Consider the following 23,865-nt stretch of genomic DNA (forward strand, 5'->3'; position numbering starts at 1 on the left):
CAGGAGGGAAATAGTTAGTGAGGTATAAAGTTTGTTGACCTAACCCAATGAATAGAGAGCAATGTGCAATGGATTTCTTAGATAATAACTATGCCATGCTGGAAATTTGAAGGTGGTATTATTTAAGAATTTTTTTATTATAACTTCCTTCCAATTGCACTTTTCTTAATGTATCACATGCCCTGGTGAGGCTGTATTGCATCATTGTTCTGACATTGTCAATTACACAGGGAAAGAACTGTGCTCATATGATGTATGGAGGTCCTAATATTTTAATGTTTCCAGAAATGCCTTCAAGAGGGTACCAAAGGTGATGTTGCTATGGAGTTTTTTCCTGCTAACAAGAGAAGAAACCATCAGCTCCTTTTCCTCCTTTGCACCATCCTCTTCAGCTCCCTGGACAGAGCAGGTCACTGTCAGCCATCTCCCTGCAGACAGCCCATCAGCTTGTGTGTCTCCTTTCTCAGGCCTGAGCAAAAGTGGCTACCCTTGACCCTCTCATTCTTTTTATTGACAGTGGAACAAGAAAAGTTTCTAGGTGAGGTATGTCCCTATGTGTCTTCTGCAGGTGACCCTGCAGCATAGTGTCTTGTACAAACAGCAGCATGCACGCTTCCTCCCAGATTCAAGCTGGCCCTGGAACTGCATAGAATAGCTGATGATGTCTGGTCAGCGAGATTGGATCACACTGTCCTTGGGAGACCTTGGCATCAAAGATGGGTGACAGAAGCTTTTCCCATGAATTCATCTCAGGAAAACCATTTGGAGAGACACAATTCATCAAAATAGACACAAAACAGACAAGTGTGTTGGCAGTGCAGACACCTTTTGTGAGCTAACTCAACGTACAAAAGACACCTTATGATAGATAAGCAAAGCATCTATCTTTTATGTAATTACAACTACAGATTCTCCACTAGATATATGATTATAAGCAAAACATAAGGAAATTCCTAGATGAATTTTAAAAGGCCAGTGTGAAACAGTAAGGCATATTTGCTGCAAGCATGTTTAGTTTTTAAGTATGTTACAGTGTGCCATAGATTCTAAGGTGAATTTGGTAGTGGTGAAATGACTCTTAATGACTAGTAGGTGTTAGAGTGGGAAGGCAGGTACTGTACAAGAGCAGCGTTACTGCCACAATATGGATTATTTGACTCATTTAAAATGCATTTCTTTTCTTAAATGTAGCACTTAACCATTCTAGAATACTGAATAACAAACATTTACTAATGCTTTCCTAATTAGTTTCCAACTACATAGGTTTTCTTGTAATCATAAAATAATACTGTGAAGGGAACTCTAGACACTCAAAGATCTTCCTGTTTCAGGGGGCTGTTAATTATTATTATTTTTCATGGAGAATGTACCAAACATAGAGAGAATGTACATAATAAGCATTTCATGCTGTGCTTAATTTACATATTGGAGTACTTTACTGAGGCAAACAGACATCTAAATATCAGCTTGAAACTAAAAGTTGTTAGTTTGTTTCTACAAAATAAATAATTTAAATTTTATATGCTTAATGACATGATCCCAAATAAGCACTTCATATGAACTGAAAAATATCTGTACAAGTGTATCATAAAAGCAAACTTTCAGAACTTTATAAAAAGTTTTATCAACAAATTCCTGCTCTATATTCCTCTATATTCTCCTCCTTTTCTATTAATTTTGTCCTTTTATTGGTATTATGGCTTCTGGGAATACATCAAAAAATCCCTCACAGTACACTCTCTAAAAATAGATGAACTTTGTAAATGTGTCATGTAAAGGAATATATGAAACATTAAAAAAACACCTATTCCAAACTTAACTGCTAATTTCCAGTAGGATTGATCTGTAAAAAAAACTGAAGCACAGAATTTGCATGCTTATGACAAGAATTACTGAAAAATTACTTTAAATCATATGAATATATTTGGAATCTGAATATCAAAGCAGAAAAATCATAGCAATGCAACACCAATAACTTAAGTGTGAGTTGATTTACAGATCAGGACACTAAACAATCCGGTTGAATTTCAATTTCATGGGGTGTATTTGCTGGACAAAAATAAGATCCTTTATGCTTTTTAGTTGAAACACCATAGCTGGAAAAGCATTTCCTGTTCCTATATGTAAATATGAAAGCATTTCACACATAAAGTTTTTGAACTGCCACAGGAAGGGGACCATGGCTGAATGGCTTCCATTTGTGAGATTTAAACCTCTATTTCCAGTGTCATTGAGCACAACAGAGAAAAAAAAATACACCACATAAAGAATGTTTAATAATACTTTTAATTAAAAATAGAGAGGATATTTCTTGGGGCTGCAACTACTGAAATATTATTAATGTTTTCTTACCAAGTCTACAGTTTTTAAATTAAATATTAACATTGTATAGGACCCTTTTGAAATAATTTATTCACAAACAGGATGGGATTTAGCTAAAAGGGGCAAACCCTGTTCTGTTTACTGTGAATGTGTTTGGATGCTGTAGGTAACCAACAAAAAAATACCCCAAAACCCATAAAAGAACCAAAGACCACATCAGTATATGTTTACTATTAGATTTGCTGCTTCATAAAGAATACACAATATTATTTTATGTTGATAAGGAGTGTTTCTATGAGCAATAGATTTAAAGGTATTAGAAAACAGTATATTTTTTATCCTGTTACCTAGAAAATAAAATATGGCATGCTTAGCAGTTACTCATGGCTAGAAGAGTGACTCTGTAGTAACTAAAAAATAGCAGAAAATGAGATTAATGGAGCTGATCAAGCTACTAAGAACACTAAAACATCGACACATGATACTCCCTTTGAGCTAATCAATTAGTAGGAAACATTTTGTAAGAATGTAGATGTGTTGTTGTAATTCCTGCTTTGTGTTTATCTGTATGAAACCTGTCTTGTTTATTTCAAGTATCTCCCATCTATTTAGATGAAAGTGTTCTGGGCTCTAATTTTCTGATACAAGAAGACAAGCAATCAAATCTATATTACACCAAGTAGTCCAAGGTCTCTTTTACTACTCTTTATTCATGAGTTACTCTGTGCATAAAAGAACAGGAAAATGCTATTATTTCTGACTGAAAGAAACAAGACCATCTCCTGAAATAAATGTATTAAAACAAATACAGATAATTAATATTAGTTACCATGTCATTTTTTGCTAAATAAAAGATAGGACCTTATTTCTATTATCATGCTGTCTATTTACATAAAAGCTTTCATCTTCTAAGGGCTTCACAAATATTAATTAAGCAAGTTAGTCAAAACTTCAGGGTATTCTTTGCATTGCATAAACTGAGTGTTAAGGTCAATGGCTTTTTTCAAGGCCATACAGTTAAGGGTGGGATAGATATTCTTGGGCTTCTCAGAGTTCAGCCCACAAACTGTAGAGAAGTGTGCTGAAATTCTGTAAATTACTTAAATAGTTTATAGGCAGGTGTGCATCCTGAATTTATAGTATGTAGTGAGGGATGTCCTGCAGATTTCCTGGTTTTAATCCAGACTTTGTGATGGCTGCTTTTAGATAAATGAACATTGGTCTTGTAAATTGCTTGCAAGGCACTGTTGCTTTCGGGAGAAATAAACCATCAGCACACAGACTCCAAAAACTTTGCATTGTACTTGCATTAGGATCTTGCATGTATCAGTATGCTAAAGACAAAAACACTGTGCTGTGCTAAAAAGTGTAACATATAAAGATTACCAGGCCCTATCTGTTATCAGCTGGTTTGTAGAAGAATATAAGCATTATTTTAATATTTCTTTTCATGTTGTTATCACTAGGTTTCTGATGAAAAATTCACAGTGATGAAATCCGGTTCAACTAATTGACAATTTATTGTCATTCTCACCTAATCTAAAGGCATGAGCCCTGGTGCTATATAAAACAGGTGACTGACTTGGAGAAGTACACTTCAACTGAATTGGTAAAGGACACATAGCTGGTCAGGGATTACTAATGAATCAGAACTTTTTTACCACGCATAGTACACAGTAGCTTAAATATGATGATCAATGTTGTGATTTATATATGTGTGTATGAAATTTATTTTGATATCAGTCAAATAATTTCTCAAGCCCTAGATGTAACTAAAAAACAATTTAAAAAATCCCTGTATGTGTGTGAGGGATGCTGCAACCTTCTTTATCAGAAGTCTGGGTGTGTACATCCTACAGTCCTTGAGGAGGCTTCAAGATCTTATTTTTTGCCCCCTTGAAAAACCTCTGAAAATCTCAACTATTTCTTGAAATAGTCTGAATATTTCCAAACATAGGGAGTGTGGGGAGTATGGGGAGTTCTGCACTCTGGACGTTTCTTCAACATTTGACATAACACAAAGAAAATTATAAAATTTAAAGAATCTTAGCACTGACATCATAGCCCATCTACATGCATGTGTGTGTGCATGTGTCTACACACACGTTTCCTCAGAGGCTGAAGTTGATTTTTACTGTGGATTTACCATTCTATTTAATAAGTGTTTCAGGAATGACTTATTCAGTGCTATTTCTACAAAATGTTAGAAACATCAACATTTCATAATGCATCAGAAATTAATGTAAATTTAAGTGAGATTTTATGTCAGTGTTTGGTATAAGGGCATCCCTCTCTTTGCAATGATATTGTGATGCCTGATTCCTTTCTAAGAAACGGGAAGAGCAAAGATTAAGAGTTTTAGGGAATGTATCCAAAGAGTAGTGCCAGTTTTTAAAAGTTTTTATGCCAGCTCAAAAATTTTGAGTGCCAGCTCAAAAATTACTTTTCAGACAGTCCTTCAAGAATAAAGATGAGTATGACTTCTTAGCAAAGCACAGTCTATGAACATCTTTGCGGTTTTGTTTCGGTTTCTCAAATTAGCAGCTTCAGAATTTCTGTACTCAAACTCATTAAATCCTTCTCTTACCACAACTGCCAAAACGCCTTAGGAGAAGGTTCTAAATAGAGGAAGTTTAAAGAGTACAACCCTTCTCTTCTGTATTATTTTAAGCATGTTGTTGTTTGCATTGAAAGCAAAAACAACACTGAAACTACTTCCATAGATTTACACGTGTATCTTTTCAGTCAACACTAGTTTCTGAGAGATTTTTTACTTTTACTTCTGTGCATTTGGTAATGCACAATCTCATTAAATGTTCAGGAACGCTAAGGAATTACTATAATTTTGGCTGCAGAATTAGGTGCTCAATCTGCAAAAAATTATGTCACGTTTCTGCATATTTACTCCAGAGAATGTGCATTGCACTCAGAGACCAGGGCACAAGCTTTTTCAGAATTAGGTTTTCTGACTCTGGAAATATTTTTTCTGTGACAAAGAACATTCTTTTCCTGTAGCATAACACAGCTTATGCACCTATATCTCTGCCTTGAGTGCAAACAACTACAATTGCTTCTAAACGTAACTAGTTTTATTTCAAAATTATAGTTTCTTATCAATTCCCTGCTAAGTTGCAATAGTTGCATGTTCTGAATTTATGCAGGGGCTTCCTTAAAGAAATTTTGTCTTTTACATGCCTTTTTTCTTGTACATCGCTGCCACGAATAACAATATCGTAAATTTATTTTGACTGTGACTACATTTCATGTTAAGTTGTGCACTTGTTTTATATTCTTCATTTACACAACAGTGGATGTATTGGAAAATGTTTTCCCAAAACCTAAATAAATCATATTTATATGCTAAATGTTGAGTACATAAATAATTATAAGCCCTTTATAGCTGGAGCCCACACAAAGCTTTAAAAATGTACCAGCATACATGCCGCTATTTATTTTCTTATGTACTTAAGAAAAAATATATTTGCCATGGAAAATGTGTCAATGCATAGCAAATTTGTCACATTAGTGCTCCAAAGTATCTATAAATAACCACACTCACCAATATATTATGTGCACTTCTACATATATTTACTGTTGAAAAAAAAAATCAGTATATTGTTGCCAGTTTTAAACTTTTTAATACAAATTCTTTTAAAAAATATTTTCCTCACTTTATTTTAAAAAGTCTTTATTAACAGTGAGGTGAAAATCACACAATGGAATAGAGAATCAAAAAGGGACAGCACAATGTTCCATGACATTTTAGCGCACTTCGGTGCCACCATTTTTATCCCCATAGAAATGCAGCAAGTAATGAAAAATGCTGCTTCATTGATTTCAAACATGTATATTTTAGATTAAGGTGACAAACATATGATCACTGTTCCTACAGATGAAAATGGGCATTTGCATCTTCAGGGAGACATAACTGATTTATTCTACAAATCTACAGATGTTCATTCAACAAAATCCATATATCTTTTCCCTCTTAGAACCCCTCATAAAATAAAATGCCGTAAAAGAAGTCTTTGAATGAAATAGTGCACCACTCATACAGGCATTTTTATCCTCCTCCACCTTTTTATCTAGTCTGTGAAATAGGGATTTTGCTAAGCTTTCCTGTTCCTTTTAAAAATTCTGAGGAATAGGGAAAGAAAGTATTCATTTGGAACAAAGTAAAGTAAGGAAAGAGAACTTTCTCTCCATGAAGACACACAATAAAACTTCACAAGGCAATAAAACCAAGAGCAAGTGATTGAAAAGTTAGGTTTACATTCTTCCAACTTGTGTTGTTGTGGGTAAAATTTAGGCTTTCTTAGGTTTATATGAGCAACTCTCTTATGAGAGTTAAGATAAAAGACAACCTCTCTTTTATTATTCAATCAAAATATCTGCTTTGGTATACTATAATAATCGTCTTATAGGTTTTGTCCCCACATTGTTACTACATCCCACAATGCTAAAAAATGGAGTTGACTGGGACACACCCCTGCAGGTGACACTGTTGATATAAGTGGCACTAAGAGGTGGACACCTACATGTCTATGGCAGAAAGGGAAAACCTCCTGAAATGCAGAGGCTTTGGTTGCAGAGAAGTCCGTAAGAGGGCTCCTCTTGAATTTAATGCAATTTAGGCCACAGCCTCAAAAAGGAGTCATAATTTTCACTTCAAAGTACGTAGATGAGAAGGTTCAGACTAGTAAACTTCATAATTTAAAGTCTTCCTGTCATGGCTCATGTGAGGCTTTCACCTCCACCACTCCCCACCCACAAACAGGATATTTTCATGACATTTTATTAAGACTAGTCCAGTAATCTGGCCTTCCTAAAGGGGACCTCTTACCATGAAGCAAACTGTATGAAATCCACAACATGGATACAGTTCTTGATCCTGGGTCCTCAGCCTGATTAATCTATCAGAGATGCAAACAGAATTGCAAAAATGAAAATAAGAAAGCACTACATGTTAATCTGAACAATTTATGACTGCAGAGCATCCACACACCCCAAAAAAGGAAATAATTTTTTCCTAAAAATTAAGTAAATCTGTTTAGAAGGAAGGAGAAAGGAATGGTAGAATTCTGAATAAAGAAAGTAAAGACTGATGGAAAGTTTTAAATGAAAACATCTGCTGGATATTTATATTTACAATTACTATCTATGTAAAGAAATTTACATATAAAGGGTTTTGGCATACCATGTCAGTTTTCTATGTCTTTATAATGTTGTTGGGCACCTGTGATAAACATTTTCTAAACTGCACAATCTAGGGTCTGGCTTTGATTCTTTGAATAAAAAACAATGACTGTTCTCATTGCTTTCAGTGGGAGTAGATATAAATAAATTTGGAAGATATTTAAATTTCCATCTCAAGTCTACAAGGTCATCGAAATTCTGTTTGTTTTCTCAGATCCAAGCTCCAGACACCAAGTCATCTGACTGGGGAAAACCAAAAAATGCTTTGCATGGGTCAGTTACCTAAACATTGTCATCTAATGCCACTTATAATGCTTTCTACCAAAACACACATACCTTCTTCTGTAGAATCTGACATTCACTTCAGGCCAAATGGGTATTTCAGATACCCTATGGTGTCTGAAGTGACCTTACAATCTTTTTTTTAGACAACTTAAACCTAGCCTTCATATCTAACAATTTGTTTGTACAATATAAATAGCTTTCACTTACTCTGTCAGCATAGTAAGCACCCTTTTAATTTTGAGTGGTGTAATCAGACCTTTTCTCACAGAGGTATTGCAGGTACTATTAAGAGTGCAGAATGAAAGTGTTCATGTGTTCACTGTATAATTTCTATAACATTGAAAAAATTAGACTTCAGGTCTGGAGCAAATGATAGATACAACAGTTTCAGAGAATACAACCCGATTAGTGCACTGAGCATTACTTCTTGACAGAAGCATCATCACTAATTTCCAGGGACAGTAACCCTGACCATCTTTTGGTGTTTTAACTCTTGATAAATTAACTATTGTTCATTTTACTTGATCTTTCTAAGCAAAGGTCTTGCCTTTTCTCCCAGTTTTATTCAAAATGCCCAGAATGTGCATGAGTCTCTTGGTGCCATCACCTGACCATAAATGAAAACCTACAGCAAAAGAGATTTTAAAATATTTCAACCCACTGTACACTCTTCAGTTCTGCTAAGCCCGACAAAAGGAAGGGATAATGAAGTTATCAGTCATATCCCAGGGGGAAAAAATACAGTTTGCTCTGGACATCAAATGCCATGGCTCACAAGCAGATGCTGACACCAGCCAACAGCAGCTCAAAAGGCATTTTCAGTTTGAGGAAGTAAGACGGATCACCATAATGCAGCACAGTAGAATTTCTTTAGTAACACAAAGTATTAGAATCTACCTTTCACCTTGAACAAAAAAATCATCAATCAAATTTTAAAGAAAAGGATAGGAATAAATTCATAACAATTTTCCCATTCAAAAATCATATTCAGTGTGTACATTAAACTTCATTTGTAGAAGGTCACATTAGAACAGTCGGAAACTACCAAAAATGAAATTGGTTACAATATCTAATTCACTGTTACATAAAATGCATTTACGGTATAATAGCTAAGGAACGCATGTAATTTAAAGAGGCCCGCTACAGCAATCACCGAGACTGAACATATCAAGTATAGTAAGTCTCAAATCCATTGCATTTAGAGTAGTGTGCAAGACCATTTTCTGCCCAGTGAGAGCCCCCTGGCTTAGCAAAAAGTCAGACTGTCACATCATTATATTAGATTATGTCATTAATGACAATCAGAAGAAGTATTCCTTTTGATTTTCATTGGCTGTGTTTTGCATGCTGAGCTCACTTTTCAATGCAGATTCAGCACTGTCTTCATTTTCAGATCCTTTTGCCTCATTTTTTGAGTATATTCCTTTTTTTTTATAAATGCGTATGGCTATGGCCGTGATGCAAAGCAGGATGAATATGACAACTGCTATCACACCTACAACAAGAAAAGAGAAAAAAAGTAATGAGAAAGGACAGACAAATAATAACACGTAAGCCAGAGAGCAGGACGAAGAAGGAATGACTACATCACATAATGGAAGGGCTTACAGGAAAGCCTGAGAAATGAGAAGACATTGCAGCTTTCAAATCAGAAAGAGCACTCTAGTACAAGTTTCATAGTTATTGTTTCAAAATTTTGCACCCTATTAATAATAATATAAAATCCACAGATTATTATAATTTCTGAAATTATTGAATGGAAAACCACTAGGGGCCTTATTTTCAATAGGAGGGCTTCTTTTTCTCCTTCACTATCAGGCCCTAGATCTCTGCTGCTTTGGGAACTCAAGCCACCGCAGACAAGGAACAGTAAGGTGAGATACTTGTCACAGAGACAGGTAGGACCTTACAGGCGGCCAGCCCATCTCCTCTCTTCCTCATTCATCCTGTCATAATGGTCTTAGGACTTTAGCTTCATGATTCAGAAGATGGGCAGGAGAGGAATTTGAGGAGATGTGAAACAGAAGGGAAATGGATCCTGTTTGTCAGTGGCAGAAAATAGGACTAGGCTGTTGGGATGGACAGAGCACTAAGCAGTCTGGGAAACAGCTGTAATGCAGTGCCTCAGTGCCTCAGCAGACAAAGGAACAGTCTGTTGCACAACCTGGTCACCACTGCAAGAAAAATAAAAATACCGAGTCTCTTAGCACTGCAGATGAAAACAGAGCATCCAAAATTTGGTACATGCCTATTTTCTTGATCTCTACTATGAGCAGCACTGTAGGAATATAAAGGTTTTAATACAGTAGATCCTTCTCTGAGATGGACTTTGCAATCTAAGTAAACCTTGTTTTTATTTAAATTAACTAGAACAGTCATTCTTTTATTTCAATCACAGTAGATGCTCTCTTTAAGGACTTTTCTATAAACTTGTTTTGTCTGAAGTAGTTGAACTGATACTTTTGTTAGTTATATTCATTTAGGGTGCTTAAATTTTGCTTAATGTTGCACAGATTGCTTTGTTTTGACTTTTAAACAAACATAGGCAGTAGAAAAATTGTGAGTGCTAAATTCTCATAATAAAAAAAAACTGTGCTGTTATTACTATCTTAAAAGGATTGTACCTACTACAGCTTGAAGTTTAAAAAAATGCTTTGTTGTTAGCACACTTGAAAATCCCCACCCACACTAAGTTATCTAGTACAGAGTGATCTTTATGTACAGATACTTATGTAAAAAATATTAATCTTTTGAAACAGTAAATCAAGTTTAGACAAAGCTAGACATGTAAAAAGCTCACTTTTGTAAAAAACGTACTTTTAAATTCTTACCTTCCTTGAAATCAATGGTACAATTCTCATCTGGTCTGTACAAAATCACCAAAGTATCACTTTACAAGCAGAGAAGTTTCTAGGCTTAATAATCTCATTTTAGTATCTTGGGTACTACTCTCTTAAAGATTACTGGTCATGCAGTGTGCTTTTGCATGCAGTGACCATAGCAGGTATCACTGTATAAATGGAAGACAAAAGTGACTAGAGGCTCTTATCCTAACTCAACCATTCATAGACCTAAACAATTTTAACTTAAATGAAAAGCCTGGGCAGTTTTGTTCTACTAAATTCCATTATTTCCTTTGTCTATGAGGCTTTAAAAAGTCTTAGAAAGTAAATATTTTCAGAATTTAAAAGACAGAGGGGGTGACCTTTTTATCTCACTGCCCTGTGAAAGTATCTATGCAATTTGTAACAGAGTTATATTGTCAAAACATCATCTTCAAGTTTTATTTCCTCAGCTCCTCTCAAAAGAATAAATACTCCTAGAAATTCTCACAGAGAATGATTGTCAGGAGAAGACACTATGCCTTGAAAGAAAATTTGAACTGACAGAGACATATACATATTTCAATGCTGGTAAAATGAGCTGGGTTTCTGATGAGGGTCCCCAACAACAAACTGCCCCTATTGATGCTCATTTGAGTACTTCTCATTTTTGCTAAAGAGACAGAACTGGTAGATTTCATGTGGGTATCCATACGAGCTGGATCCTTCATAAAGGATTCATATGAGATGGACAATCATCCAGAAAGGGATAGTGATGGAACTTGTACATCAGGTTCCTGTATCAGTCCTGTACTTTAAGCACACACATCTATTGTAAGGTTTATGCTCTGATCTGACAGGCATAAACGAAAAAGGGACTATCCCCATATTCAGTTACTTTGGAAGTAACTGAATTCTACATGGTTCTTCCTCTATTCTTCTGATTAAATAAAAAAAAAAATTTGAAAAAAAAAAACTTATGAATGATCATTTGTAGTTCTATTTTAGCCCGATAAAAAATGTCCAAAAGAAATTGGAAGAAAATGAAGAAGAGATTGTATTTCAAACCAACAGTAATTATTTTTGTTGTTACTATTTTAACATGCATTTTAAGCTGTAAACCAACACAAGTGAGTCTTTCCAAGAAAACATTGCCTTCCAAACAGGAAACCAGGATGAAATTTCCTCAGACTATCAGAGGATTGATTCAAGCAGTGACATCTCATATTCTTAAGAAAAAGTCTTTCTTGTTCAGATTTATTAAAGAAGATTTTAAACATGACTTTGTAACAAGAGGTAATTTTTGGCAAAGTCAAGAAGAAAAGATGATTCTTTCTTAAATATGTTTTTTTTCACAAGAAATCCAAGCATTTTTTAAAGTCATAGACAACACTATTATGCAGGTTGAAATTCTGTCCTTACTACCCTGTTTTTCATCAGAATGTTTCAATATATAGCAACACAGCATAAATTTATGTAATAAGAAGAGCATGATCAATTGCATTTGAAAACAATGCTTGACTTCTGTCTACCAAATGTAGTAAAATTAAGAGCTTTTACTTGTTTCTGTATGCACACAAAACTAAACAGACTTCATCACTGACAGATTCACAATTAGAAAGAAAAGTTTCCTTTGGATTTGTTACCGTCCCTATTACCTCCAATAATTGCAGAGTCACTTCTGATTGCATTAGCTAAGGGCTTTCCCTCATCTATTGGTCCAGAGTGATCTGCAGCAGAAAAAAAAAAAAAAAAGAAAAAAAGAAAATGACAGACAAATAGAAGACTTTTTTAAAGAAATTCTCACAGTCACAGTTCATTTACAATACGGTACAGTGGCAGTAGTATGGGTCAGTAAGCATGCATAGAACATCAACGTGGATGACACTTTGCAGAGATAAAAAGAAAAATGTAAACATTCAGATGAAAAGAGAAAGGCTAGAGAAAAGGAAGTAAGTACATTTAAAAGAGAATTATTTACAAACTACTCCTGGGATGTTAACCCACATAGAAAATAAAAAGTCAGTTGTGATTCAGGTCATGAGTATTCTATTTGGATTTTGCTTCAGAGATCAGAACAAATGATAACCATATGCTACCTGCAAATGAATGGGTTGTTTCACTTGATGTTGAGTCAGCTCCAGTTAAAGTACCACAGTTGGATTCAGTGAAACGCCCTTTTACAATGACAGGGGCTGAGCTGCTGTGGTGCAGTGCAGCCTTCAAAGGAGCAATGTGGTTGAACTGCACTGAAGATAGACAGCCAACAAACCCCTGAGAGTTTGCCTTCATAGTCTCCTCATCTACATCACTGTTTTCTGTTAATCAAAAGGAACAGAACACAATTAATCATAGTGCAAATGTACAAAATAAAGTGTCAGAAGAATAAATGAATAATTAACCTGTGTTCCTCTGAGTATATCTGAATTGCAGCAACATATGTAGATTCACTGAATCTCTTTCTTGTCTGACTTTAATGAAAAGACAGATACATTCACACCTCTCCCTTTCTTTTGGACAGATGACAGTTGCTAATTTGCTGAGGGAAATGCTTTTAAATTCTTAGAGCAAGTTCCAAAGCAAAAAGTTTCTATTGTAAATAAAGTATATAAATTAAAATGCAAAAATATTTTCATTCTGCAAAAATATAAGACTGAAGAAGGAATTCCAGAAAAATGCATTTTATTGGATTTTTTCTCATAAATAAACATTTTTGGAACATATTCATTCTATAGACTCATATATCTACTCCATTTCTACTCCATTAAGTCTGTCAAAGCACAAACCCTGAAGATCTCAGATCATTTGATCCTGGAAATCCATCAAGACATTTTCTGTGAAATTTTAAAAAATTAATAGTATTCCACTTTACTATGCATTTTAAAACATGATACCATAAAGGATATCACAAAGGGGAGGAAAAAAAAAGAAAGAAGATACCTCCCCAGTTTTTCTCTTGAGTTACCTTTCCAAACGCTTGTGAAAAGTACTTTGCACATTAGAACTCTCAGTTAATTCACCTGTAATGTTCACTAAAGCACTACTTTTGATACAGAAAACAAACAGTTTATTTACCCTGACAGTTCTAATTTAAGCAAAAACTCTGGAAGTACTAGTTATAAAAGGCGAACTCATAAGGGAAGTAAATTTGCAAATAAAAAAGGAATTTCATCTCAATTTTCACTTCCAACATGTCATGGAACCCACAAATGAACTTGCGACCTTTACAATAACCACCATAATAACTTTAAGTTTTACAGTGCACTGCTCAATAAAATTTAGGTTAATAGCGAAAAATGGGATAGTGTGTTCAGGTAGAATATTGCAAAAAAGCGGAGTAGCATTTTCTTCAACTAATCTCTGCTTATTGCAGTGATGATGGACTATGAGATAGAAGGGTGTCGGACAAAAGTCTGCTCACCTACACTGATGGAGTACATAAGATGTTTAACTGTCTCTGCTTTCTTTGCAGCTGTTTTCAATATCTGCCTCTATGCACTGAAGGATCTGCTAGGATGGGATATTTTAAGAAGAAGATTAACAATGAAGTGGCAAGAAAGCTTTTCACAAACCCTCTGTGATAAAAATATATACCTCTAAATATATGTCATATTGAAAACCTCAAGAGGAGAGTGGTTTCTATTATTTTTCAGTTCCTATACAAATCCTTTACTAAACTACATATAATAGGAAAGGAAATAAATTAATCCTTTGATTTCACTTGACTTCTTAACTAGAAAATATTGCTAGATAAAGGAAGGTTTTATAATGGATGGGGCAATTTCCTCCTAAAGTAAAATTTAAGTGACTGAAAGTGGCACTCAAAAACATTCATAGGTTGTTTACTGTATGTTACAGTAAACTGAAGTTATGCACCCTTAAATGTTGGGGGTTAGGTTTATTTCCTTTTGCTACTTTTTACTTCAAAGTAAATGTACCTAACCCCCAACACTTCAAAGAGTTGAAGTGGTCAAGCAGAAAGTCAGCAGACATACAGCTCCTATCAGAATATTTTAAGACAAGAACTGTGATGTCTTCTAATAGCTTATGTCTTATTTTACATCACCCAAAACTGCACACCTTGAGGTGAGGCCATCCCAGTGCAATGCCCTCCCTTGCCCAGTTGTGATGCTGTGCCTGATGCACCCCAGGGCAGGGCTGGCCCTCCTGGCTGCCAGGGCACTGCTGGCTCATGATCAACATGCCGTTGACCAGGACACCCAGGTCCCTTTCTGCAGTGCTGCTTTCCAGCATGTCATTTCCCATTATGTCCTTACATACAGCTACAGACTCTGGAACCTGTCTTCATTAAACTTCATGCAGTTGGCAACTGCCCAGCCCTCTAATTTGTTTCTGTCTCTCTGCAGGGCCTCTCTGCCTTCAAGGGAGTCAATAGTTCCTTTTAATTTAGTATCATTGTCAAACTTACTGTACCTTCAAGGCCTGCATCCAAGTCATTTCTGGAGATGTTGAAGAGCAGAGGGCTGAGCTTGGAGCCTGGTGGAACCCCACCAGTGACAGGTGATGTCACCCCATTCACTGTAACCCTTGGTGCTTGACCTGTTAGCTAGCTGCTCACCTATTCTAAACATGATGTGTTTATCCAATTGTGGGCTGGACATTTTGTCCAGAAGGATCCTGTGAGAGACAGCTTCAAAAGATTTACTGAAAAAGATTATGTCAACTGGCTTCCTTTGATTAACAAAGAATGTTTATGTTGTCATAAATAGAAATTTGGTTTGATAAGCAAGACTTTCCTCTCATGGACCTGTACTGGCTATGACTAATGACTACATTGTCCTTCAGCTGTTTATCAGTGCTTTCTATAATAATCTTCTCCATAATTATACCAGGCACTGGGGTGAGACTGACGGGCCTGTAGCTGCCTGGGTCAGTCTTATATACCCTTACTGAAACCTGGGACAAGATCAGTGAGCTTCCCGTCAACTGGGACTTGAACAGATTCCATAATTCAAAAACCACGGAGACAGGCCTTGCAGTGACATCAGCCAGCTTTTTCAGTATTACTGTTTGAATACCCTCAGGTCCCATAGACTCATAGGGATCCAGCTAGAGCAGGAGATTCTGCACAAGTTTTGTTTGAACAAAAAAACTGTCATGTTCAAATGCAGAAGAGCTTAGAAAAATAGTTCTCCAACTGAAGATAATTCTTTTTTTGAAAAAAAGTTTCCTTGTGTGGTTTTCCTGAACAACATTTTCATGTACAAGAAATACATGATCTCATATTTTGTTAACTCCTTCCTTATGTTTAGATCTCTTCACTGCAATAAACATTCATTACTTTTTTCCTTTGCCTTCGTGAAGTCTTCTTCAGTCTCTGGATAGGACTTCACAGGAATCAGAACCTAAAGCAATCAGATTTCTAATACAAATAGTAAATCCTTTGAAATGGGGAGAAACCTATTTTTTTCAGTACAGATTCTGAGACAAATTGGGCTGACTGCCCCCCAGGTCATTGTAACTCTGTGCTTTGAACTGCTGTGTCATTGCAAAGCCATCATATAACTGAAGAAAATCCCACCTCTGAATTTTTGTAACTGTATGGCCCTTCAGAAGAGACAATATTGGTCCTGGTCAAAAGGCCAATAGACTATTTATCTAAAAGTGTACATTTCCATAGATTTAATCAAATACATTTTTAAGCAAACAGATAAAAGTTTTGATATGATATTTTATAACAAAGATAGAAGAGGCTTTCATTCTGTACTGGTCACTGTGGTATTAACCTTATGTGAGTGTGACTGCACTAAACTACCACACTTCAAATATTATACATTCCTGATTCAGTTTTATCATAATATTGTAAAGTTTGGAAATATTTGTAACATTTTCTTATAATAGTTTATATTTCAGCTAATATTGCTTTAAAGTTATGCATAAGTGATCATTCTCTTTTTCATTTTCTGTGCATATTCACACACCAGTTCTCTTTTGGAGTGTAAGATTTATGTATAAAATCTACATTTCTAAAGTATATATTTCTGTTTGTGTTAGAGGTGCTTAGTTTTACAGTAAGAAAACAAATTAGCTACACTGAGATTCTCCTAAAGATAACTAAATAATAATTAAGATGTAAAATGTCACTCCAGCTTTCTTGTAGCCTCCTTTAGGTACTGTAAGGCTGCTATAAAATCACCTTGGAGACTTCTCCAGGCTTGAACATCCCCAACTCTCTCAGTCTTTATAGGAGAGCTGCTCCAGTACTTTGATTATCTTCTCAGTCCTTCTCTAGATTTGCTCTAGCAAGTCCATGTTAGAGCAAATCTATCTTTCCTGTCTGGGACCCTAGAGCTGGATGCAGGGTTTCAGGTGGGGTGTCAGCACAGCAGATGAGAGGCACAGAGTCACTTCCCTTGCCCTGCTGGCCACAGTGCTTTGGATGAAGCTTGGAGTCATAGAATGGCCTGCATTGGAAGGGACCTTAAAGTTCACTTCATTGCAACCCCCTATAATAGGCAGGAGCACCTTTTACCTGGGGTGACGTTATGATGCTTGTATCCCCATTCATCTGTTCTGTGCCTTTCAGACCGTCTCTGAAGAGTCGAAGTTCTGTTTGGGTTTCTCTTATCAGGAACACAGAGACGAGCGGTACATGGGGCTGTTTTTTCACTTCCAGCTTCAGCTTGCTGCTTTTACTTGCTCCCTTTTTCTGCTCTTGCTTCTGCTCTGCTTTCGCCTCTGCTTATTAGCTAGACTAAACAGTCCAAATTCCTTCTTGGACTGTTTCTCCTCTCCTGTCTCTGTGACCATCTTGAACCTGCTCCAGACTGGGACCCGGGAACACCGAAGGCTCGGCTGCAGCAGCTGGCCCAGCGCCGGAGGGACTGAGAACAGAGCAACCACCCCCAAAAGAGACTTTCTGATTTTGTCATCTTTCTCAGAGCGGTGTCATCGGGTATTGTTCATTTTGTGTGCTGGGGGGTGCTGGGCCAGTCAAATAAACAGGTTCTTTCCACCTCTCTCTGTTGTAGTTGCATCTCTCCAAGGAATTTTTCCCCGAACCGGTTGGGGGGAGGGGCCGTGTGGGTTCTGCTTTCTGGAGGGGCCCTCCTTTGCAGATTCTTTAATAAATTTGCCCTAAACCAGGACAACCTTCCACTAGACCAGGTTTCTCAGAGCTGCATCCAATCTGGCCCTGAACAGTCCCAGAATACCAATGGCTTTTGGGCTCCAAGAGCACATTTCTGGCCCATGCTGTGCTTCTTGTCCACCAACACCCCCAAGCCCTTCTCCTCAAGGCTGCTCTCAATCCGTTCACCCCTCTCATGGGAAGTGTTCAAGGCCAGTGGATGAGGCTTTGAATGACCTGGTCTGGATGAAGCTGTTCCAGCACACAGCAGGAGTGTTGGAACTTGATGACCTTTTATGTCCTTTCCAACCCAAAACTTTCTGTGATTCTATGAAATTACTTTAGAGAAAAGAGAAATACCCTTTAAATTTGCACCAACACCAAATCTTCCTCTATCACTGCCAAAGTGAAAGGCATGAAAATTACAAGATCTTGAGAATCTCAGTCCAGGTTATTGCTATTTTCTTTTAAGAAATGGTGATTGTAGATTGATAAACTTCATTTTGATGATTACTTAAGAGAAACAGAAGTATTTTGAAGAATCATCACTAGATAAAGAATCTCCAACAAAGATTTGACTTACATTACCATATTCTTCACTGTTTACATCAAAATCTAATCACAGGAAGTTTTTCAAGTACAATACGTGATTAATAGTATTATATCATCTTTGTGTACGACTTCAATTTGATTTGTTTTTTATCCAGAACAGAAAACAAAGTGGTGTTTCTTAATGCTTGATTGCAAAATGAGAGAGAAGTGTACAATTATTTTTAATGGAACCCACTTGATCATTTTTTCAGGAAGCACTTATTTGTGATTATATCTGTATTTCCACAAGACTGAAGTTTCTACCTTGATTGTGACTCAGTGTCTAAGTAAATCCACAACAACAAACGCCTTTCAGTGACATTTGTGTTGGTTTTTTTCACACGTCATGATGACGTTTGATCCATATTTTAGAAAACATTGTAGTTTTAGAAAATGCTGTGGTGTTCCACTTACCTAAAATCTTCCCAAGTGTGAGAGACTTGATTGCATTGAATTCTGTGCCTGAAGACAGAATAAACTTCATTCTTTCATTCTGGTTAACCTACAGAATGATAGAGTGATGAAAAAGTAGAATAATGGAAGAAATAGTAGTCAATATTTTCAAAAAAGCAAGTAAGATCAAGGCTAAAAATAAGAAGGCGTAAGGGAAGCATTTGTTATTTATAGCATAAAAACTCATCAGGAAATAGATATTAGCTTCCTTAGATCACTGATTATAACTGTTATTCTTAAGCATCCCACTTAATAAACCTTTATTTATCTTAGCTATTTGCCTGATTCCTTCTTTTTCACCTCTAGGATGAATAAAAAATAGCAAACCTTTAAGAATATGAAAAACTCTCATTTAATTTTAAAAACGCACTCAGTATTTAATTTCATAAAGATCAAATATTATATTGTAAATATTCTGCCTCTCAGGGTACCTCTAGAACAACTTCAAGCCAAGTACCATTACTCAAGTTCTAGATTCAAAATACTAAATTACAACATGCAGGTATTTTGAATTTAAAATCATATTTAAAAAAGACTTTTTGCCTGTTAATATCAACCTTTAGCAAAATAAATGTTACTATTTGATAATGAAATTTCCACAAAAACAGCAAAAAATATCTTCCTTAATAGCCACATTCCTTTGATGATGTAAAAGAGACCAAAGAAAAATTTTAAAAGACCTACATCATTATCTGTGTGGTAATATATTTGTACTGTAGTTTAATGCAAAATTTAATTAAAAAACCTGAAAATGCGAGACGCAAAACAAACAACAGCAGTCACGCACATTTAATAAATTTTGAAAATTCAGCCATCAAACAATTACTTGCATTTTCATATAAAATTAGGAGGTGATATTGGCCTGTTGAAATAAACAAAATTAACATCAAAGAGATTGGCTAACATTAATTTTGATTGTGCATCACGAGAGTGTTTGCTTTAATTACTTGAGATATTAAGGGACATTTTATTTGGGGGTAATTGCCTTGTTGCAAGTATTTACTGCATTTTGCTTGTCTACCTTTTTATGCTAATCCACTTTTTCTCCCACCCCTAACAGAATTACCTCTACAAAAAGTGTTTCCTCCTCTCTGTTAATCTTCACATGCTGTAGTTGTCCATCAGCCATGCTTTTGAAACTGATGCTGAAGACATCAGGATTTTGATGGCTATCTAACTTGTACCTAATCTGTAAACTTCCTGCAGGGTTAAAGAGAGAAAAGTTGTAGTACACTACATACACTATAAGCAATATAGATCATATATTTTGTGAAAGATACTATACAATATATGATCTAACATGCTTCACAGGGGTACTGCAAGGGCAAAACAAATGCTTGATTTGTTTAAGGACTTAGCCATGAGTAATGGATATAAGTGAGAAATTAAAGGCAGCAGAATGAATAATATCAATGTCAGAAGCAGGATATAGTGGCAAAAATAGTCATAAACTGTCTCAATTTTGATTACTAACTTAAAATTTGAGCAGAAATTTTATAATTACTTTCAAAATTCAGTTGAGAAAGACTTAGTCTGGTAGCTCTCATAATTGTGACTTACCAAATATAACTCGTAATTCTTGAATAACGTTTTCCCTGTCCAGTCCTGTAAACCTCTGACCATTTGAAAATTAAACTGAATGCAGTGTACTAACTCCTAGCTCACTTTCCATTCCTTATTGTTAACTCCCAAAATACCATCTGTACACAAATAACCACACAAAGACTCAGAAGAGAACACAGAGGCAATGTAGTTTCCTGGTCAGAAATTCCTTCTCAGCTGCAGATGGACCACAGCTTTCTACTCATGCTCTAGAAATAGGGGCCCATGTCAGATCCAGGCTGGTCATGAGCAACACATGTTCCGTGTCACATGACGGGGAGGACAATACAGCTATTCTATATCCAAATATGTGTCTAGGAAAGCACAGAACCTTCCTCAAGCACAGACCCACAGCGACTGCAAAGAAAAACCTGAAAATTTAACTCAGCCCGTGGGGTTCTTTTACTTAAAGAAAAAAATGCCTAGATCTAGATGAAAGAATGGAAAGGTCCGACTAATAGTTAATGCTCAGTTTACACAGAAATATCAGTAATGTTACATATATTTTTACAGGTATGTATATATATATATTTATATAAGTAGCTTATGAAATAAATTTAATGAAATTACCTCTGATTAATTTGGGAAATGGATAATGCACTTTAAAAATTATTTTATTTCATAATTTCTTTTGAGGATGACAATTAATAGGCCTCATGAATAGAACACAGCTCAGATAAATTTCAATTTTCATTTCCAAACTCTAAAACCCAAACATTTCTAAAGGATTTTCAGAAATAAAGATTTTTGGCAACATGATTAAAAAACAGTAGTGAAAGTTGAAAGTACAGTAGGAGGAATGCTTTTCATGTGGAAAGAATTGCTTGATGCAGGTGAAAAACAAAGATACCATCTAAAAAAATAACAGGACAATATCTAGTTCCTGCTTCAGGTCTGGAAATCCGAGAGAATCCAAGCTGACAGTTATGATGTTCATTAGTATTTCCAGACATCCAAGCTGAAAACTCACCATTCCTGGTGAGAATGACCGAGAGGTATTCCTTGTAGAAGGAGCTGACATAGAGCAGTAAGCTTGGTGTCCGTGCTGTTCGAAAGGCAAATGTAATTGCTTCCCTGGCCAGTGTCATGTCAGCATAGAACGAAGAAGCATGAGAACTGGAATTTTTAGCTAATGTGTAGTATTCTTGAAAGTTGTATGTCACAGAAGTGCCAGTCCAAAAATAGGCAGAGATTTCTGAAACAAAAAGTAATTAAATATTTTAATATAATGCAAAATAACATTAGTGAGCTTTTTTTGTTGTTTGGTTGGTATTTTATTCCTTCTGCCACACCACAGAGCAAAATAAAATGTATTCTAGACTATTGTGATAAAGCTAAAAAGTAAATTTAAATGAAACTAGCATTTAGAACAATAGAGAAATTTAAGACACAACCTGGTCTAAGGCAAAAGCTTATTTAGATGTGTGCCTTAAATATCTTTTTAATGAAGAACATTTTTTCCTACATTATTTTCTATTGATCATCCTGGTCCTCAAGCACAGTATATTCTGTCTCGCATGTATAGTGCTCCTACAAACAAGTGGGTGCAGCAGTTTGAATCCTAACATTTAGATTCAATATGTGGTAGAAGAGACTGGTCAGGTGGGAGGAAAAAAAGGAAAATAGAAACCTACTTATGCCCTTTTTATGTTTGAATCACTTAAAGAGAGCTTCTGTAATTCTGTGATTTCTGTTTTCTGCTGTTTTCTGCTAAAAGCAGAAAAATTTTAGTCTTTGTGCTTAGAAAAAGTCTTAGTGCTTTGGATCACAGCTTTCACACTTTGGAGGAATTTCTTGAAGTTTCTGTAATCTGGTCAAGTATTTGAAAAAAGCTGACTGAAAGTTACTACTTTGGTCACCCCACACTCAGCAACAGAAGCTATTCCACCTCTGCTGAGTATTACAGTGTGACCATTAGTCCCTTCTGATGCAGAGGAGGAAAACATCATTCCTCATACAGTGCCATCAGACCTGCAGTGCTAGATATGCAAAGTCCAAAGACTTTGGGTCCCTCACTTTTGTGGTGGCAGTGATGACAGGGCAGATTTTGTGTTAATTTAGAGTAACATGAAGTTGTGGCATATAAGCTGCTTAGTACTTTGCAGAATGCATTTAATACATGGAGGAAGCAAGACTTTTTGCAAATCTGAATTATATGCAAACACTAAAACTTCTAGATAATTTTGAAATTCATTCATTCATTAATTCATTTTTGAAATTCAGACTCGTCATCATCTACTAGTATGATAACTTCACCAAAGAGCTACTTTAAAAAGACTGGAAAACGGGCTCAGTCCTTTTTGCAAAGATCTTACTTTCTTACAGCAAAAAGTAAATTTAAGTTCTTCTGTTCCTTGGTTTGTTTTCCTAACTCAGACTTAGTTTTGAGATTACTGTTTGAAAGACAGAAATCCAAATGCTTTACCATAAAAATACAGTTCCTAGATTTACTGTAGTATCAAAGAATCAAAATAGTTGCATGAAGATGCTGATCCTCTCAGCATCTTCATGCTGTAAGAGGGTAATGTGGTTCTTGCTTAAATGGTATATATTGATGTTATCTCTGAAAAAAAGTGTTTAGCAAAACTTACAGATATTGAGTAAACTCAGCTGAATATTTACCAACATTATTTAAAGTGCATATTTTGCAAGATTTCAACATATCTTTAAGGGGATTTGAAGATCTTGATCTGGATTGTATGATCCTGTTTTCAATAACTGATAAAGCTAAAAGACATGCTTGCCTTTCTTACAGAATGGACCAGCATAGGCTGAGAAAGTGCAGTCACAAGAGAATCCACTGTATTTCTCTCTGCATTTTCCACCATTGTGACACAGGTTACCATAACTGCTACAATGTCCAGGGCAGCCTGGTTCAACTCCTGGTGTTATCTTCGCTCTCTCTTCCAGATCAAGGGCCATTCCATTCAACCGTAATGAACGAATGCATCCCAAAAATCCTTTCTGCCTGGATGCTGTTCCACCTGAAAATAAATTTACAGGAGCTTTAAAAACATTTAAATAATTGATATGTAAACAAACTTTATAGCTTACAGCCTATAAACAGTATATTATGACTTTCCAACACACAAACTTATTCATATGAAAATATTTATAAGTAGCTCTAAAAGTACATTTGATTTCTGTTTTGTCAAGTAATTACAGAGAGCCCTTGAAGACTCTATTAATTCACAAAAGAGGAGGAGGGGAGGGGAGGGGAGGGGAGGGGAGGGGAGGGGAGGGGAGGGGAGGGGAGGGGAGGGGAGGGGAGGGGAGGGGAGGGGAGGAGAGGAGAGGAGAGGAGAGGAGAGGAGAGGAGAGGAGAGGAGAGGAGAGGAGAGGAGAGGAGAGGAGAGGAGAGGAGAGGAGAGGAGAGGAGAGGAGAGGAGAGGAGAGGAGAGGAGAGGAGAGGAGAGGAGAGGAGAGGAGAGGAGAGGAGAGGAGAGGAGAGGAGAGGAGAGGAGAGGAGAGGAGAGGAGAGGAGAGGAGAGGAGAGGAGAGGAG

General features: G+C 36.1%; 1 protein-coding gene across 1 annotated transcript in view; it reads right to left on the reverse strand.

Annotated features, from left to right (window-relative positions):
- Positions 1 to 2,270: 2,270 nt before the first annotated feature.
- CNTNAP4 (contactin associated protein family member 4) overlaps positions 2,271 to 23,865 on the reverse strand; it is a 202,851-nt gene continuing 181,256 nt past the window's right edge. Inside the window, exons 18-24 of the mRNA XM_005495530.4 lie at positions 23,106 to 23,345; positions 21,332 to 21,556; positions 19,826 to 19,959; positions 18,721 to 18,808; positions 12,725 to 12,943; positions 12,284 to 12,355; positions 2,271 to 9,298 (exon numbers count right to left, since the gene is read on the reverse strand). Of these exons, the coding sequence (XP_005495587.3) occupies positions 9,105 to 9,298; positions 12,284 to 12,355; positions 12,725 to 12,943; positions 18,721 to 18,808; positions 19,826 to 19,959; positions 21,332 to 21,556; positions 23,106 to 23,345 (1,172 nt within the window). The 3' untranslated portion in view covers positions 2,271 to 9,104. The remainder of the gene's footprint in view (positions 9,299 to 12,283; positions 12,356 to 12,724; positions 12,944 to 18,720; positions 18,809 to 19,825; positions 19,960 to 21,331; positions 21,557 to 23,105; positions 23,346 to 23,865) is intronic.

The sequence above is a fragment of the Zonotrichia albicollis genome, chromosome Z, assembly GCF_047830755.1.
Source record: "Zonotrichia albicollis isolate bZonAlb1 chromosome Z, bZonAlb1.hap1, whole genome shotgun sequence".
Classification (NCBI taxonomy): domain Eukaryota; kingdom Metazoa; phylum Chordata; class Aves; order Passeriformes; family Passerellidae; genus Zonotrichia; species Zonotrichia albicollis.